Here is a 20,003-nt window from a genome sequence, read left to right on the forward strand (position 1 = left end):
TTTTCAGAGGAGCCCAGTCACAGACATTAGGCCCCAGGGTGCAATAGTACAGACCATGGGGCTGGGCTCGTTGCATAATGTGGAAATGCAACATAAATATTGTGCATTAAAAATACTATCCAGGCCCTCTTTGCTACGTAGAGTCTGGAGCAGAGAAGCAGGGTATCCCAGTAAGTAAAGCCACCAAGGATCAGCACCCAAAAATTTTGGTCTTCCACCCAAAACAGAACCTGTCTCAAGCAGAAATGTTAATATGTATTTTGCTATCATGCACTATGCAAGAAAGACACTTGAACAAGAGCTTACTAGTGCTTATAGCACAGGGCAGGGTATGAATTTGGGTCCAAAGTCATAGACTAAACACATTTTTTTTCCAAAATGTTTTTTCCTGTCTCTACATTTTATTAAAACATGGAACAAAATGTCAGTTGGAATAAGGTTATAGAGAAGAACTTTAGTCCAAGGCCTGGACTAAAGTTAGACTGGATCCACAATCCTCTGTTAGAACCTGGAAGCCATTTGGCTATCTTTGCAGAGTTAACAATTTGCATTTGTGAAAATGCCCAAGTAATAATACCAAAAGATGTTAAATCAATTCAGGTTGTTGATTTTCTTTGAAAAGCTCTTCCAAAAGGACTTGGTGTTCTTTCTGGTATATGACTTGAGCTCCATTACAGTGAGTTCAGTTCAGCAGATATTTGTTGAGCGTCTATTGTTTTCAAACTATGGTGCTCAGTAGGTATAAGGCTGAAAAAAAAAAAGGTCCCTTCCTTTTAGTAGCTCAGAATCTAGTTAGCTCAAAACAAAATAAGTTTAATCAAAGGCAACCGTGACACCTATTTTCGAGTTTCTGACAATGGAATATGGAAGTACAGAAGAGACAGACTCATTCCAACTAGGATGACTGAGGAAGATTCCCAAGAGTATGTGAGACTTGAACTGGACGTCAGCTCCTGAATACTGATGAAAATGGCAATCATTGTCTGTTAACAGAGGCCAGTTTCTTTTGCTATTTGAGGATAGATTTGGGGACGCTGGGGAATGCTGATTAGTGCCATGTGACTAATGTTGAATCATGCTGACTAATGTGTTCTAAATGGATTGATTCAACAATAAAGGGAACACTGAGAGTCAAGAGTTCAGATCCTAGGTTTTACCAGGTGATGAAATATAAATCACTTAGCCTTTGTGCTTCGTTATTTTGTCAATTAAAATGTGCTCGTGATGAGAATCCAACAAGTCACCTTGACTAGAAAGTGCTTTACAGACTTCAAGGATAACAGAAATGCTTAATAACAACTCCCAGGACAGGCTTGTGCAAGCTTGAGTTATTCATAGTACGTGCAGAATCAGAACATCCATCACGTGCTGCTCCCCGGCCATGTGAAACTTCTCTTTCCTCACTCATGCCATGAGAACTGACAGACAGTGCATGCACTCACAAAAACTGACAAATAGAGGAGCTTTTGAAAAATCTTCCTATCTACCTACTGGGGTGTCTGTATTTTTCTACAACAAATGTCGCCACAGAACTAAGAGCTTGCCTTGCACACACAGCTCTTTCTCTCTTTTGACATCTCCCCAGCTAGACTGCTTGAGAACCTTGCCTTCTGTGTCCAGATGTTTACTGAATTCTGAAGGCCCCCCAAAGGGCCCAAGTTCTTTTGTTGCTCTCCAAATCACTTCCCACAGAGACTGACCGATGTCCTGAAGGAGCCCTTCAATAGGGAGGATAAATGGAGGCAGATGAAGACATGACCCCCTGAGGCTCACCCACGTCCACACTAACAAAGGGTCTGAGGCACAACCTTGTAAGGAGCATTTTGGTCAGCAGCATCCCTTCGAAGGGCCAAGTCTCCCCCACAGGGCTGCTTTCATTGGCTACCATCACAGTGGAAGTACTGGGCATTTGTTAAGGGCTTGGGTGTGCTAGGTGTAGCACAAAACATCTATATGTTGGTCCCCTGCCTTTGTGAGGGCTTCCTGACTACAGATGGCAGCTGGCTTTCTCAGGGGAAACCTGGGGGTAGAGGAGGAAGCCAAGGAGGGGCTCTGCTTCTCTGGATGACCTCTTCCCAGCCAGCCCAGAAAGACTCCCTCTGTCTACAGCTATCAGCAGTCAGGCCAGGGCTGCAGGGCCTTAGCCCACACCTGTGCTGGGTTTCTGAGTGTCTCTGGTTTGCGAGGCTGTCGGCGCCCTGGGTAATAAAGTATGTATGTGAGTGGACTACTGCTGGAAGGAAAGTATTATTTAGACTGCTAGTGTGCATTTCAATGACGACAACGTTTTTTTCAAACTTTTTTTCTCTCCCTCTTTTTTTTTCCCTTTAGGCCAACAGAGGCCATAGGGACACTATGACCTTTGTCTAGAGCTGATGGGGGCACGATTTGTGAAATGAAACAGGACTGTGCTGCTTGGAAGAAGGAAACGGAAGCCAACATAATGGGGATTAATTAGTTGATTGCTGTTGAGATGGTAACAGATTTGCCCTCATACCATTGAGCCAGCCATCTCAGACCTAGCAGGGAAGGTGAGGATGAAGAAGCCTTTGTTCAGGTCTCTGGATGCGTGGGGCTGAAGGCTTTGCCATTGTGGGATGTCAACAGCCATAATAATAATAATTTGCACTTATATAGCACCTTTCAACCAGGCACCTCAAAGCGGTTTAACCACATTAATTAATTAAAGCCCACAATCCCCCTGGGGAGAGGAGGAGGAGGACTAACAGGATTTGTGATTACAGGAGGGAACAGTTCCGAATAAAGTATTGTCCACCAAATAAAAAGAGTAGGTGTAAAGGAATTGGGGTCTCCACAGACTAACTGATTCAGAAATGAAATCATGGAAAGATAGGGGAGGCTGGGGCGGGCATGGGCATGGGGGTCTGCTCTTGTGTCAGAGGGAGGTCAGTGGGCTCAGAATTCACTGACAGGTTCGGATCCAACTGAGAAGCAGAACATGTATGGTATTAGTGGCATTTGGAAGGTCATTAGTAGCACAACTATTGTGGTGTAAATTCAAGTTTCCCTAGTATATTGTGTATAGCCCTGCAGAACAAAGAGTGAGATTCATGCAGTATTTAATAAAGGATGAAATGATTTCTTTAGATTTAAAGCCCAAAGCTGGGCCAGTCAATTAGCAAATAAATGAACTGGTGACCTATAGGATAATTGAGTTGTTTCCAGCAGAACACCCAGCCTACCCCCTAGTACTGCCATGAGGTTTTCCGACAAAGCTTCAAGGCCGGGTTCAGTGCAAGGCTTGGGGGCTTCAGCCCCTTCAAAGCCAGGTATCAAATCTTCCCAGGCTTTGGCAGTGGGACCTCTCTTACCCAAGTTGTTAGTGACCCCCCCCCCCCCGAGCTGTCCTCTATAGAATCACTTTGTACCTGCCCCCCTTCAGAGGTTTTTACATGCTTTGGAGGCTAGAATTAAGCCTTATCCTATGCAGTGTCTCTTATCAGTGCCCAGCAGAGTGCTGTGCACAAAGTAGGTTGAGATCAGTGAAGAATGGTAGAATGACTAAATCCTTTAACAACTCGGTATTTGTTGAGCACATACAAATGCTAAAGTGAAGCTCAAAAAATAGGATATGTGCCCTGTTCTCAAGCACTGTATGACAAGGAATGGGAAAGACTCATATCCTACTAACTATAGTTTAAAACAGAATAAAATAAAGTGATCTGATCAATCCATGCCCAAGCCACATGCTGCAAGGGCAAAATAAGGAACATTTCAGCTGGAACGAATCAGTGAAGGTGTTCCTGGAGAGCAAACGATGAGCTGAGCATCGGAAAGTGAGGAGGATTTAGGTAGACCCAGAAGAAGTGGGGGATGCAGGCCTTCCAGATGTGGTCATTTGTCTCCCTCTGAATGAGGTGCATTTTGAGAAGTTGTGTCTTCAATAGAACAGTTGGGAAAATCAAGCTGAGTTTTTGCAGCTGATTAAATGTACATTTCCTATGAATTCATATGGCATGAATTGGCTCATTTGAAACTTCAAGGGACCATTTGAGAAGTTGAGAAAGGTGCTTTGTTCTCTGTAACTGTTAATTCAGTTTCTCTCTACTTTCATTGTCCACCAAGAAAGAAAAGCTAAACAGTTCCCACATTAAAACAGGGCACTCAAAAGTGTCTGAGAAAGATACCAGGAAAACGTATCCCAATCCCAAATGTCAAAGATGAAATGGCTTCCTCCTTGTGACTATCTTTTTGACCCCAGGAAACACTGAGACTGTGCTCTCCACCCAGTGATTAACAAACTGGTCCCCATGCTCTCCTGTTCCAGGGCCCACCAGGGCTTTTCCCCACATGCCGTGCTGCCAGGACAGGACGAAGCACTGCCTTTACATTGCGCCAATATTGACTGAGTACGGCTCAAGGTTTAATACACACTGTATGTGCATACGCCTGTCTAATCCTAACAGTCTCACAAGGTAGGACTCTGCATTATTCTTTCTTCACAGATGAGGAATGAGGAAGAAAAATTCAGTCTCTTCCTAGAAAGTGATGGAAGGCGGAGCTGAACCCAGGCCATCTTGCCTCTTCCTCTCTCACCCTCGCCCGAGTAGTAATTCTGTTCACATCTGTTACCACCTCTCCTCAATTCACTGGTCATCCTCAGTTCACTAAAGTGCTCAGTCCAACACTCTACACAAAATAGGAACTTAGTGAATATTTTCCAAATAAAAGCATCACTAGGAGCAGTGCTAGTGGTTTGATTCCACTGGGAGAAGTGGCTACAGAAGACATGGATAGTGGTGCTGAGAATACAGTAGGGCTCCATCACTGTATTCTCATTTCACCGTTATTAAAGATGAGGAGACATGCACAGGAAAGTGGCCCCAGGGAATGTTTGCAAGAAGGAAGACACAGGTGGTGTTCATGAACTGAAAATCTGCCAAATCGGTGCCACCCATGAGATGCTAGTGAGGCATCTTGTATTGTTAATTACTTTTATTGAACTTGGATGTGATGCAGTGATTTTTTTCTTAGTGTGTGTGTACATATACATATGTATGACAGAGTCCAACTCTGTCTCATTATTGTGCTAGCCTCCCAGTTGCTATATTGATGTGCTGCAGTCCTGGTGAAGATTGAGAAGAGTGTGTTCCCTCTCAACCCACAGAGTGAGCATTTCTGGATTAAGGCAGAAGTGCTGAACTCCATGCACAGTGTCTTTTATGTTGTATATGGTGAGCAAAGTTACTGCTCAGAGAGGATTCTAAAAGTTTGTCCAGGATTACCAAATGAGAATTCTGGAGATGGAGATTGAGGATTAGGTAATTGGCGGGTGGGAGCCAGGGGAGGGGAGGGAAATGAAGTCAAGGGGAAGTGCAAAATATCTGATTGTGCCCCAAAAAGCTGTGGTCTTAGAAGCACTTGGGAGTGTTATTTTTTTCTGTTACTTTTGTCCTATGGCTGTGAAAGGACTTTATTCCACTAGAGAATTCAGTGGAGGTCTCTTTTGCTCAAATGAGAGGAAGGAGCCCATCACATTCTCAGATGAATGTCCTAAGTATGAGAGAAGGCACAAGGCCTACTTCTCTGAATTTCAGTGAGGACAGGGTTCACATGGAGCACAAGTTCTCCAGAACTCCAAATAGACCTGGGAGGAGAGTGGACCAATAAATACTGAGCATACGACGGAACAGACTTGGTTTTGCTGCCGAAACAGCCCCCTGAAATCACAATGACTTAAAGTCTATGCACATCTGAGGGACTCTCCCTAGGAACGTGCTCCTCCATGTAATGACTCAGTATTTCCTTTCAGTATCAACATGCACTTCCACAATTGCCACAGTAGGGGAAGAGGGAAAGAGAAAGGTTGTGCACTGGCAATTAAGTGCTTCCCCAAGAAATGACACCCATCACTTCTGCTCACATGGCCAAGCAGTCATGTGTCCATTCCTAACTCCAAGGAGATGAGAAGTACAAGCCTCCCCTGCATTCAGGAGGGAAGGAGAACTTGATGTTGGTGAACACTCGGAAGGTCGACCACATTCTGCCACACCCAGTGAGCTGGCACATGTCTTCTTCTTTCGTATTCACTACTTAAATATTCCTTTCCCTTGGACTACCTGGTATATATCAAAGACTTACGGGGTAGTGTTAAGGAAGGAAGACCAGATAGTTTTACAGCCCTTTTGAGTTCACAGATGACATTTTTGAAAAAGAAGAGAAGCCAGGGAAACCCAGTTAACTCTGAGTACTCTTCCCTTGGAGCCATCAGACTCTAACTCTGGGAAAGAGTGTGGGTTAGAGGAGCCATGGCCTGATTTCAGTAATACATCTAAGATGGAACAACTCACTTTGAATTGCCCAGGACTGTCATGCTTTGCGTGAAAGTCTCCTGGAAGCATGCTCTTCTGCCTCCATTCCTCCCCTTGTTACCAGACATGATTCAAATTTCCTCTAAGCCCTGTGACTTTTCCAGAAAGCAGCTCTCCCAGCAGCAGAGAGAGAGGAAAAAAAACTTTCCCTTATTATTCTTCCAATAATGAATTCCTGCTCTGAGTGGGCCGCGTCCATGTGTTTTCAGTCAAGTGCTGATGGCAGCCTTGCTGGGGGACATTTCCAAGAGGCTGTGGACATAACAGATGAGGGCTCATATTAACAAGAGCTGCTCTCGCTTTTCCTTCCAGTTCAGGCTCCCGAGTCCTGAAATCAGAAAGGGAAATGATTCACGAGATCTTGTCGCCGAACAAACATGGCTGCCACACCTCTTTGCTCCTTTTAACTAGTAAAACATCATGGTTTTAAAGCTTCCCTCTGAGGGATTTGTAGAACTGGATCTCAGTAACTTAAAAAGGACTTTGCTTTCTCAGACCAAACCAGTTCTTTGTAGATCCCAAGACCTCCTTTCTTCAGGACTCAAAAATAGTCTTTGCCTACACTGACATCATAAGAACAAAGGGAGAAATTTGGTCACACCATTTTCTGCCTAAAACCTAGTCTCAAGGACACAAGATGCTTCCAAGTAAGCAGTGGTGGTAGGCCACGTTTGCCTAGGGAACCAGCTTACTCATTCACCTTGAAGCAAATGTCTTTAGATAATAATTCAGTTTCAACTTACCTACATGGAACTTGTAGAAACAGTTATAGCTGGGTTCTTTTGATTGAGAAAAATCACTTACCTCTGGTAAAAGGGAACAGGTGTCATTAAGGATACAGGTGGCCTAGAACTGGAAAGCCTTGAGGAGACAGAGGTAGCCCTGGGGATTCAGTACCTTGGAGTCTCTGCTTCTCTCTGCATTTCTACCTGAAGCTTCTCTCTCTCCCAGCAGACGCGCCCTACAGACTGTGTACTTCTGCTTACTCAGAACTTCAGCTTGCATGTGGCTCATCCTGGTCTCTTGAGCTCCTCTCTACACCGCAGCCTTTCAACTTCAGTTCCCATTGGCCTTTTCCCTTGGTATTTCCTAGTTAAAATTCCTAAGAGACAATCTCACTGGCTCAGCCTCCTCTTATTGTTTTGTCTCAGATAATATCATTGGTCACTAGCCAGCTAGTCAGTTGCGGACTGAGGCGGAGGAGGTGAAAGTATGGCTGCCTAAGCAGCAGCAGATGTGGGCAAGGCAACTTCCATGAGAGGGCTGCGAGAGGGTGAGGCAATGATGACTCCAGTGCACTGTTTGTGCCCTTAACTGGATTGCTACAAGGACACTCACTCTCTCTTGCTGCTTCTTCCCTTGTTGTCACTGTAGACTGATCTCTCCTGTCACAGCCTAGTCCTCCATTACTGCTCATCCCCTGACCCCTGACTCCAGTATCCTGCTTCTCTCCTTGTTGAAGTGCCCAATCACAGAGGTATAGGACAAGTGAGTGGGAAGGAAGAGCTCTTAAAATTTATTTGATAATATAAGGAAGATTGGGAAAGGTGTGGTATGGAAGGAGGAATGGAAGTAAAATCCTTTCTAAGCTAAAGAAAATCCCGTTTCCACCATGGGACCAGAGCACCTTTCCTCTTTCGCTTAATCTTTGGAGCACTTTCCCTTTCCCTGAAATCAGGCATCAGTAGAAGCAAGAGAAACTTCCACTGGGGAAGCTTGACTGAGCCTTGAAGGAAGATATTCTAGCTCCACTAATCCCAAGACCTTCTTCTGACCCCTTGTGAGGATCCATAGTCCCCATCCCAGACCCTCCCCTTTGTCCAGCCAGCCTCCTGGAGTCCTGGTCCTAGATCCCTGAATAAGAAGTCCAAAACTGTTTACTTTCAAACTAAGATTTAGAGCACAAGTTCTGTTCAGCTACGGTCTTTGCCAATCGTGTTCTCTCGAGATGCCCAAAGCTCTTCATTGGCAGTTTTCACAATCTTCATGATATTTTTGGAGGACTGGTCATGTGTGCTGTTGTGGTATTTCAACTGAGTCAGAGAAACTGCTTTATCTGAATTCACACGTCAACTAGAGGGCCGGGGAAAAATTGGATCGTGATAGTGGCTTTGCCTTTTGTTCATTAGAGACTGTTGCCTTTATACCTCATCAAGTGGTTAAAAGGCCAATCCAAACCGTCTCCATTCAAATGTCAGTATTTCCACGTTCTTTTCAGTGCACATGAGGCTAGAAGTGAATTAGAAGCAAATCTAAACAACTCTATTTCCCTGCCCTTTCCTGAGTTCTGAGTTTGTCAGTGTTGATTAAATCTTTGGTCAAACCTTATCCTGTGACTGGCACTTTTATCTACTGACTAAAATCGCAAAGTTTCCCTAGGAGCCTATTACGGCAGACAAGGTAGTTCTGATGGTGTTTCTCAACCTGCCGCTGTGGGATTCTAGAGCCAGTTCCTCTGGATCATTTCCAGATCTCTGCTTATTCCATTTAGAATCTGAGGTTGAAGTCTGTTACCATTGGCTGTCCCCTAGGATCTGAGAACTCATCTGGGGTTTGTCCAGCCTCTCCAACACCATCATCCAAACTCTACAGTCATCGCCACTCTAACAGCTTGAAAGTGATGCAAAGATGGAGCAGAAGCCAGTTTGGATTTATCCCAGTTCTCTAGGCCCCTCTGGGGTTAATCAGCAACCACCTATCTTCGTGTTAATAACATAAGCTTCTCTCACTAGAACACCTGGAGGAAACCCATAGGAAGGCTTAGGATGAAGCCAATTTTGCAGTAATTATTCTGACCATCACTCGTTTTAGCTGGGCTTAGACTCTCCAGACAAAACCAGCTTGCCGAGCCTAACCAAGCAGCTGGATGGATCTGCAGTTCTCAATGTTCCTTAAGCTGTCATGGGCCTTGCTAATACTTTCTATGCCCACATCTCAGCTCAAAGTCTCCTTCTACTGTGAACTTCAGGCAACATCTCCCTATTTTAGGTACACGGGGTTTAGTGAAATGTCCTGAGTGCATCTCACTGGTGGAATTCTTTAGTGGCATCTTCCCAGCCCTTTCCCTGCCCTCCCAGCCCATGCTGATGGTGGTATTCACACTTCTGGAGAAATAATAGACCTTCTTAATGGGGATTGCTCACCACTTTTCCTAGTAACTAACCCAAATGGCCTTGGGTGTTAGGTGATTGCCTGTGCAGGGTGAAAGGGCCAGGGTCTGGGAAAGTGGACAGGGTGGATGGGGTACACATGGAAAACAGTTCCTTGCTGTATTCGTCTGCAAAGGCTGCCATAACAGAACACCACAGAATGGCTTAAACAACAGAAATTTATTTTCTCATAGTTCTGGAGGCTGGAAGTCCAAGATCAAGGTGCCAGCAGGTTTGGTTTTCCTTGAGACTTCCGTCCTTGGCTTGCAGGCGAACACCTTCTTACTGGGTCCTCACATGACCTTTCCTTTGTGTGTGCTGCTAGTGTCTCTTCCTCTTCTTATAAGGATCCTAGTCTTACTGGATTAGAGTCCTGCTCTTATGACCTCATGTAACCTTAATTACCTCCTTTTAAAGGCCCTGTCTCCAAATACAGTCATATTGGGGCTTAGGGCTTCAACCTATGAATTTGGGGGGGGACACAGTTCAGTCCCTAACACCTGCCATAACTCTGTTTCCTTCAATAGATCCTTTCCCATCCTCTGATGCCGCCCTTCTAATCCTGAGTGGGAGAGAAGTAGATACTGGTCAAGAAATGGCAGGTGTGACTCTGTGCAGTCTGTTTGAAAATAGCTCCGCTAGGGAGTGAGGGTGACTGAGGTAGACAGAGTGAAAAGAGAGATGGATGGATACATGAAGGGATGGTTGGATGGATAGACAGATGGATGAATACATGACTTAGGTAGTACATTGACAGCACCAGGACAGACATTACATTCTATTTCTTTGAAGTTGTGGCTTTTTACAGTACAGGGGCTGCAAATTCAAATGTCATGCTAGACAGCTAACAGAGTCCTAAAAGGAGGCCAGGTACAATAATAGGGAGTAGTGGGGACTGTGACAAAATGGAAAAAGAACACCCTGCCTAAAGGGGCAGCATGTGCTCAGCTCCAGCCAATTGTTACTTTGTGGGATGCCCACCTAATGTTGCCAGAACCTCTGACTTTTTAAGGGAAGCCAGAATCTGGATTTTCAGATGAAATCTTTCTTTAAATAAATCGTTAAATTATGGCAACTAATGCAAAAATTATAAAATACTGTGTGGGTCAAATAAACACATTTACAGTCTGAAATGAATCCTGGATGCTGCCAGATTTCTACTCTTAGAATACTAGAAAGGTGTCTGTAATGTCATCACGTGAGGGGGTGGGTGTTCAGGAGCTCGGGCTCATGAGTACACTGCCTGGGTTCATGTTCCAATCTACCACCTACTAGCACTGTAATCTTGGGCAAGCCACCCAGGTAACTCACAGTGTTGTAAAGATGAAATTAGTTAATCCATGTAGTGCCCAGAACAATGCTTGCTGCCTAGTAAGAAAGCAATAACTGAGCCAGAATTATTAGGCAGCATCACTAAACCTTGTGGTTTCCTCATCTGTAAAATGGGGGCAACACTTGCCTTTCCTAGCCCCCAAGGGATTGTTGTGAGAGTAAAAGAAGAATATACGTGAAAGGGCTTGCCAAGAGGGGCTTGCGCGTTGCTGAGAAATATAGCATGCGTTGCTCACGTTACTGTGCCTAACAAGGAGGCTCAGCCTTCCCAGAGCAGGGCTGGGAATCCCTGGGAGGAGGAGGTCAGCAGTAATTAGAAGTGATCCTGTGTCCTTCTAAGGGTCATTTGGCCATTTTGGTGTCTTAGAATTTGGTGAGTTTTGCTTTCTTATTATGAAATTTTAAAACATTCAGAAAAGTAGCGAAAATAGTATAATGAGCACCCAAGTACCCTTGTCTAGATTTAGTCATTGTTAGCATTTGCCGTATGCGCTTCATCTTGGTGAGTATTCCTGGCAGAGATAAAATCAAGGAGATGCCAATGATTGAGGCCTACCCGTACCGAGCAGGAGCTGAGAGCCTGCACTACCTCAGGGAGTCCTTATTTTTGCAAGAAAGCAAGACCCAGTCAGCTGTAGATGGTTGGTTCTTTTGGGATAGGACCCCAAAGAAGGGATTTTGGGCAAGATAGTTTGTTTTAGATGATACCTTCGTACCACCTTAAAGAAAGTGATATAAACTGGGACACAGATTATTTTATTATTTATAAGATTTTCATTTATTGCTTTTTAAGGTTTTTTTGCAAAGAGAATGTATTCATGTATTACTCATGTAATTGAAAACTAAACATTTCTAAAGAGACTTTCCTGTAGAAATGTCTCTGGCATAAAAAATTCAGGAGTTGAAACTGCGGTGGTTCTGTGAGAAGCCCAGTCAAATCACGGTGATGAAAAGAAACGGTGGTCGCTGAAAATGAAAGGTTTTAGGAGCAGAAACACTCAGACTGAAAGGAAGTATATGCCAATTATAAAGGGCTCTTTCTGTGAAAGCGTTTAAAAGAGTCTCTAAGACATATTGCCCCATTTCTCAGCAGTAGCCATTACTGCATGTAAATGCGAAGGCTTCTCCCTGGAAAGGATGTCTTACAACGTGAAAGCAACTAAACTTTGCTTTAAAATTCTATTATTCAGACCCTTCATTAATTTAAGCTGACATTCCTCCTCAATTGGGGCAAATCATCAAAGCTTTATTGTATTGAGAACCTTGAATTCAGCAACAAAGAGTGTGGGCTTTGGAAGGAAGGGAGGGCGGAGAGCTCCTGAGAGCAATGAAGGGAGGGGAGGGGAGGGGAGGGAGGCGGCAGGAAGGAGGGGGAAGGGGAAAGCCTGGAGTACTGAGAGGCCAAAGGGAGAGGGGAGGAGTTAGACCAGCAGAGATAAAATGTCGGGGGACAGTAGACGGAGAGGGGCTTCGAGGGGCCCTCTGCCGCAAAGCTGCCCCTTGAGCCTCCGTTGATCAACATGGTAGAAGCAAAACCAGCCTGCAACTTTGCCCTCACCGCACAGTACCTGGCAGGAAGTCAGCCCCACGGGCCTGAGGCCTGCAGCCCCAGCCCCCACCCCTCCCCACCCCCCCGCCCCGTGCCCCCTCCACCAGCCGAGCCTGGCCCAGTTGCACCTCCACCCCAGGCCATCAGCAGGGCTCCCTCTTCCTTTCCGGTGTGATTTACTGCAGGACGATGATGTGGGATGTGCTAGGTGGAATGTATTGGGTTCATTGTTGAGGCAAAGGCAAGGAAGGGGCTTTTGAAATGTGAGGACCTGGTCCACAAACCTGTGCTGAGCAGCTACGACTATGCTAGAATAAAATAAGATTTGTAATACGAACTTTAAAGCGTAAAGGAAAACTGGGTTTTTCAATGTGTAACTTTAATAAATAAAATACCAATTTGGAAAACCAAAATGTGTGCCTGGTAGTCCTTTCTCTGCACTGAAACAGTCCTCAAGGACACGAGAAAGTCGTGTGGACGCTGTGGAGCAGACAGCTCCTGGTGTCCAGCAATCCATCCGAGACCAAGCCAGGGGTGGCTGCAGGACTTCAGTCCCCACCCCACCACCTTCCAGCTCTGTGCCCTCAAAGAACCCCTGTGACCTCCCTGAGTCACAAGTTCCCAATGTGTAAAATGGGGATAGAAGTCATCTGCTTAGTCTTCATCCAAAGGGGCCCATGAGGGTGACCGTGTGGAGAAACCGGTGATTTTCCAAACTTCCCCAGCAGCCTGAACCTGGGTTACTGCGTTGACCCGCCCTCCAGTTGAAGACGAATCAGATTGTGCTACTCCTCTGCTCAGAACTCTGAAGTAACTCCTTTACATTCGCACTGAAAGCAAAGACCCCCCTCCCTCCTGGAAAGCCTGACATGCTCAGCTGCACCTGCTCTCCCACCTCTCAGTGCTCACCTGCTGCTGCCACCCCGGTCTCTGTGCTGTTCCTCCTGTCACCAGGCACCTTCCCCTCAGGGCCTTTGCCCTTCTGAACCTTTGCTGGAATGCTAGCTGACACCCTCACCGCCTTCCCCCAGATATTGGCATGACTCCCTCACCTCTACGTTTTTGCTAAAATGTTACCTTCTCCATGAGACCTACCCTGTTTAAATTGCAGCCCACTCTCCTTACCCCCATCCTGCTCGACTTTTACTTTCCCAAAGCACTCATCACCATCCAGCATAATAAACAGCTCATTACGTTTACCGTTCATTGTGCATCTTCCCGGCTATGGTGGAAGCTCTAGGGCAGGCGTCTCTGACTGGTTCACTGAGGGTCCTAAGCACCTAGAGCAGTGTCGGGCACATCGAAGGCACTCCCTAAGTTGGATCTTAAAGGTCCAGGGCATAAAGCTGATCTAAGAAGGGCTTCTCCAGTTGAAGGGGATATGAGCTCAAAATCTCTCCCACCATCCCTGCAGGCTCTCCATGGAATAACTCTTGCTCCAATGAGCAAGTTAGAAAACTGCTGACATTTGTTCTCATACATAAAACCAGTTTTGAAGCTATAATGTGCTGTGTAATATCAGGTCCAGGGGCCTGGCACAAGGGTTCTCACGCACAGCATGTGCCCATTTGGTAGAGATGGCAGGAGAAGGTGGGGAGCAAAGATCTCAGGATGGAGCCTTGCTGTCATTCAGGTCTCCATTCAGCCATCACCACTCAGCAAAGCCTTCCTTGTCTACCCTCTCTTTGTTCCACACAACATGACTGTAATGATTTCAGGCTGGACAACATTTATAAGTGTGTTTGTTGAGCAGCTACTATATGGTGGGCAGTGTCCGTGCCCAGATCACTACATAAGTGACCTCATGAAACTGTCAGCCTTTTAACTGTGGTCTCTCCAAGACCTCATACCAGGCCTGGAACAATCAATGCTCACTTATTTCCCTAATAACCCTCTGAATCAGGTACCATTAACCCCATCTTACAAATACAGGACCAAGGTTCGGGTTTAGGTAGCTTGGTTACTGTTGTACAACTAGTGAGTGGCAGAGCAAGCTCCAGTCACTCTGGTTCTGAGAGAAAATGCAGGTTAGACCATCCCTCCGGGGTCCCTCAAGCAGATCTGTCTCCTGGCCACACCAGGAGTCGAGGGGAAGGGTGTTTTTTTCTCCTGTCTTTCTCTTCTCCACCTGGGCTCACTTCCTCCCTGAGTGCAGTTGGCTCACCTGGAGGGGCCTCCTGCCATCTTGTGATTAATGGGCCTGCCTTTCCCACCCTCCCTGGCTGGGTAACCCCAGAGTTAGCAGTGGTTCATCCTGAATCATAAATCATGTTCTGAAAGGCATCGCAACTTTGTGCTCATAATCTCCCTAGAATTTAAATTCTTTGTGAAGGTGGTTTGCTTATGAGTGAGTGATGGATTCATCAAGTCTCTCCCTTTAAGAAGAATCTGGCCGATATTTGCTGGGTTCCCCTTGCCTCCTCCGCAAAGACAACCCTAGATAGTCCATTTAATGTAGCTAAAATTGTCCCAAGGCCCCCACACTCAGTTTCCACTCTGGCCATACTAAGGAAAAGCTCTAGTCATGTTGTCTCTTTACATAAACAGAAATCACTTATAACTAGCACGTTCACTGTGCTCTCTCTATACCCACTCTTAGCTGGGATCTTCTTCCTTAGCTACTGCTGAAGTGTAGCCTGCCAGCTGTTTACACTGTATAGGGACAAAGCAACTTAGTATATGTCCAGCCCTATTTTATGGAAGCTGAGAGGTGGCCGCTGAATCTCCAGTTCCAGAACTCCAGCCCTGGGAGAAAGCATCTCTAGAAAATTCTGGTTTGATGCCAGATTAAATTTTCTTTTGGAAACTTTTGAGTTTATTTCAGAGTTGCCCTTAGAGGCAATGATGAACTATAGGTGCCAGGCAGGTTTTCATTTTCTGGGTGCTTTTTATTTCATCTAGAACCAGCAGTGGCCTTTAGAATCTGCTTCTCCCTCTCAGAGACTCTTTTTGGAGGTTTCAGGTTCAAAGCCTTTAGGTTGGAGAAGCTCAGGGTTGAGTTGAATGTCAGAAATGACTGAGTCCACCAGTATTGCTCTATTAGTAAGAGGCGGGAGCGGTTCTTCAGTTGTGTTGGACTGTTCTGTGTATGGGAGGACATTTCTCCCTCCTGCCTCATCCACAGGATGCCAGGTAACCCTAAGAACCAGAAGTGCCTGTAGCCTGTATTCCAAACACTCGTGGTTGAAAAGTCCCAGTGACAGCAGCTCTGAAAGATGACGAAGCAGGGGCAGAAGTTCTGCATTGGTGAGGGGTCAGTCTACCCCCAGGGGTACCCCTTCCCAGTGGAAGTTACTTCCCACTCTTGTTGCCAACAATGACCTTTGTCTGCCTTCAAGTCTGGTCTTGATGAGTACTATTTTAATCTCTGATTTCTCTCATATAAAACTGTGGGCAGTGGGAAGGAGAGGAGGAAATCTCAGAAGGGTCCTGTTCCCTGGAATGACTTTCTCAAGTTAATGATTGAGAGAGTTTACTAGATGCAAGTTCCCAAGCCCAGCAATCAGAGTCTGGGATAGAAGAGAGAGAAACAAACAGATCCACCAGGACCCGAACATTGGGCTGCAACGTTGTCCCCACCTGCCGCCTGCATCAGTCCTGACTCGCAGGTAGATCCCTGAGTACTACTCCTCTGCTGCCCCACAAGGCACGGCTGGTTCTCTCTCATTTCTGGAAATATCAACATTCTCTGCAAGGTGCATGGCCAGAGTCAGGATCTTCTGATAGGGCAGGGATTCTGTAACTTCCCAGAGCCTGGAAGAGCATGACTGACTATCAAGAACCATCCAGAGAGGCTGTCAGATGAATCACTGTGTCTGTTCTTATTCTGCTCCTTGTTTCTCCTGGGCATGATTAACCACACACGCCAACGCCCCAGCCTACGGGCCGTCGATTCCAGCCCTGCATCCCGCCCACCCGTCTTGCTGGGGCAGTGCTCTGTGCAGCTCTCAGCACATCCTGTTTGTTCAGTCCCCTTTGTCTCCCTCTGGAGCAACAGGGAGAGAGGATTCCTCTGAGTCCCTTGGCTTTGGGCTTTGAAATCAGATCCTGGCACACCTGATTACACTCAATAGCTGGAAATGGTAAGGATGTCCGATGGGCAGAGGGCTCTTGTTTAAAGCTCTGCACACCAGGAAGGCAGGGGCTGGGTCTCCTCCTCAGGACTGCACTGGAGGGGGCAGGATGCTCTGGCAGGAAAAGCAAACAGTGAACTGAAGGGAAATTCACTTGAAAAAGAACTGGGAGCGCCGTCCGTCCAGCAGTTTGTGAGCCGACCCTGAGGACACAGAGTGGGGCTTAGACTCACCCCTTGCCTTGCACTGTCCCGATTGGGAAGCTTTGAGTTCCAGGAACCATCTGCCTGAGGGCCAGGAGCGCCAAACCTCTCGGTCCTCCTTTTTATGTAGAAGTGTTGCCTCTGAGACCTTGGCAAAGGGAATAAAAACGTAGCAACTTACTGGCCACCGCAGTGGGAGCCCAGTGGACACTGGAACATTAAAGGGCAGCTCCCGTGCTTCCAAGGCCCCGCAGTCTCCACACACTGTGAGCTTTCCAGCAGAGGGGCCACCCTAATGCACTAGTCCAGTGGCTTGAGAAGTTAGGAAAATTTCATAACTACAAAAAGTTATAAAGAGCATCCTTGCACCCATCCTGGCTTAAGAAATGAAATGGTACTGATGGCAGGTAAAGCCTCCATTGTCCCCCCTGAACCCATCCTCTTCCTTGCCTCTCCAGCGACAACCTCTCAGTCATTCTGGGCATTTCCTGTACATTCCAGTGAGGTTGTGGCCTTCTTTGGGGCAATTGCTTAACCTTTCTGAGCCTCACAGTCTTCATCTGTATAAAAGGGCTATTGACAGGATTAAAGGAAATGATTTATGATAAATATTTGGCTGTTGTTCTCAAGAAAAGGCCAAAGTCAGCAGAAGGAATTGGGTCAAATGCAAGACCCTTCCCAGCCTGGCCCTGACTTGCCCTGACAGCCTGCTCTCCTCTCTGCAGCCCTCTCCAGCCTTCCAAATGCCCCGCTCCCCAGATGCACCACCTGTTTCCATGCCTTTGGGCCATTGCGGATAGTGCGCTTACATACTTGAAATGCTCGTCCTCTGTCTCAGTCTTCCTTCAACTCTGGGCTCAGATGTCACCAACTCTGGGAGGCCTTTCCCGTCACCCCAGGAAGTGACTCCGGGCGTTCCTGTGGCTCTCTACCTTTGCCTGAGCACTTGCAGTGTGGCCATGACTTTCCCAGTGTGCCTGCCCTGCTCTCTCACTGAGCTGCAAATGCAGCAAGGACAGGGACGGGGTCTCCTCTGGCCACTCTAGCCAGTAGCCTAGCCAACTGCCTGCTGGCACATGGCAGGCCCATGTTAAGTGAGTGAATGAGTGAGTGCATGAATAAACGACAGCTCAGTCATCGGACTCACAGCATTCTGCCCAGTTAACAGGGAAGTCCCCATGTCCCCAGTTCTCCTTAGAGACATTTTTCTCTTCTAAGTCCCAAAACGTCTTTGTTCTGGAAGCACAAAACTGAAAGCTCTCTCTAGATTCCTCAAATAAAAGTTGGAGCAAATAGAATGGGAGAATGAACTTTCTTCCTCTATAACTTCAACAAACAACAGTTTCAAAGAGAACCCTGGATGGGTTTTACTCAGACCTTGAACATCTTTTTCTAGGTGTCTTACCATTGTGTTCTTTTTCTTCTTGCAGCCAGTAGAAATTCTTAAAGACATGGAAATGTACAAACTCATTAATGCTGCCTGGAAAATCTGCTTTACCACCACAGAGACAAATATTGGGAAAGATCACTCTGGCTATTAAGGCGTTCTCACCCACACCCATTGTTCTCTGCTCAAATGTTTGGTTGCCACTGTACAGACTCAGCTTTAGTCATGGAATTTTAGAGGATGTGTCTCAGAAGTGGGATCAAGAGCAAGCCTGACAGTAATCTGCACCAGGAGCCAATTCAGTCCCCAAGCACTTACAACGGGCACACGGGTCGGCCCAGGAAGGAAATGTGAAGTGAGAGTGAGAGCAGGGATTGGGTTGTGTGTACACAAGACAGAAGTCGATTTTTTTTTTTACGTTTCTAACTTTTATCATGATTTATTATAATTTTTAGGTGAATGTCACATAACATAAAACATTTTAAAGAGAACAATTCAGTAGCAATTAGTACATTCACAGTGTTGTGCAACCACCACTTCTATCTAGCTCTAAAACATTTTCATCACCCCAAAAGGAAACCCCATCCCCATTAGGCAGTGCTCCCCAAATCCCTTTCCTCTCAGCTCCTGGAAGCCACCAATCTGCATTCTGTCTCTATGGATGTACCTGTTCCGGAGTTGACACAGATAGAATCATATGGTATGTGGCCTTTTGTCTGGCCTCTTTCCCTAACATAATGTTTTTGAGGTTCATCCACATGGTATCATGGATTATTCCTTTTATTGCTGAGTAATACTCCATTGTATGGATACACCACATTTTGTTTATCCATTCATCCATTGATGGACATTTGAGCTCTTTCCACCTTTTAGCTTTTGTGAATAATGCTGCTATGATCGTGTGTGTACAGATATTTATTTGGGTGCCTGTTTTCAATTCTTTCGGGTATATACCTAGCAGTAGAATTGCTGGGTCATATGGTAATTCTATGTTAACTTTCTGAGGAACTGCGGTCCTGTTTTCCTGAGTAGCTGAACTGTTTTACATTTCCGCTAGCAATGTACGAGCACAGTGTAGATCTTATCCTTCCGGGATTCACACTCTAACGTGGTCTGAGGACTCTCCAGGTCTCAAGGGCTATGTTCTGTGCACACAGAACTCACAGTCTATGGGTGAAGATGCAAATTCTTCACAGGGATAGGGAAGAAAGTGGAGCCCTCAGTACAAGTTGAAGGATGGTCCAGAGCAGAATGGACTTCACCTGTCTCCTTGCCACCCATCCTTGGCTAAGCAAGGAACAGACTTGAGAATTTCCTTGTCTGCCACGTCTTATATTCCCTTCTTTCTGGTCCATCTTCATTACTACCTGTTCTCAAGACTATTGGGTCACAGTGGCTTTTCCAGTAAACATGCGGGACTCTGTAAGGACGTGAGCCGGTATTTAGAGCCCCCACATTTGTGAAAGCTGAACTCTACACATGCCACTCATCAACATGTGCGAGCCAGAAATAGGAGGAACATCTTTAAAGAGAAAGCTACAAAAGCGAAGTTATTAATAGTAGCTGTGGGGGAGAAAGGCAAGGCCATCAGCAGAGCCCGCTGAATTAGACTCCTCAGAGGGAAAGGGCACAGAATTGGGTTTTTCTTGAAACCACTTAGAAGGAGCTGAGGCCTATGTTAAATCTGTATATAAGTATTATTTGATTGGAAGAATAAAAAATACTGTTGTATTGTAATCTTTCTTTCCTTACCGTCTTGTAGCTCAAGTGTCAGCAATTTTGGGGGGAAAGTCTTCCTGAAAAAGGCCTGGGTGCCCCTGGGACAAGGTCCTTTCTATTAGACATGGATCTTTATGGCTAAACAAGGGGCTGAAAGAGGAAACAGGGAAGGGAGGAGCCTCAGGGGAGCAGGGCCCTGAGAAGGGAGCCAGGCCAAGGAGGCCTTTGAGAAAAGAGAGGAGTCGAGTCTCCTGGATGT

The 20,003-nt window shown here is 46.1% G+C and overlaps 1 protein-coding gene across 8 annotated transcripts in view; it reads left to right on the forward strand.

Annotated features, from left to right (window-relative positions):
* Positions 1 to 12,700, forward strand: part of LOC124231003 (DNA repair protein RAD51 homolog 2) — a 560,668-nt gene extending 547,968 nt beyond the window's left edge. For 6 of the 8 annotated variants that reach the window (XM_046647615.1, XM_046647614.1, XM_046647612.1 and 3 more), the window contains one exon: positions 2,332 to 2,803. In XM_046647615.1, coding sequence (XP_046503571.1) covers positions 2,332 to 2,348 — 17 coding nt within the window. In that variant the 3' untranslated portion in view covers positions 2,349 to 2,803. The other 2 variants (XR_006886344.1, XR_006886345.1) reach the window with 2 other exon arrangements.
* The last annotated feature ends 7,303 nt before the right edge of the window (positions 12,701 to 20,003 follow it).

Source organism: Equus quagga, chromosome 20 (assembly GCF_021613505.1).
Source record: "Equus quagga isolate Etosha38 chromosome 20, UCLA_HA_Equagga_1.0, whole genome shotgun sequence".
In the NCBI taxonomy this organism is placed as follows: Eukaryota; Metazoa; Chordata; class Mammalia; order Perissodactyla; family Equidae; genus Equus; species Equus quagga.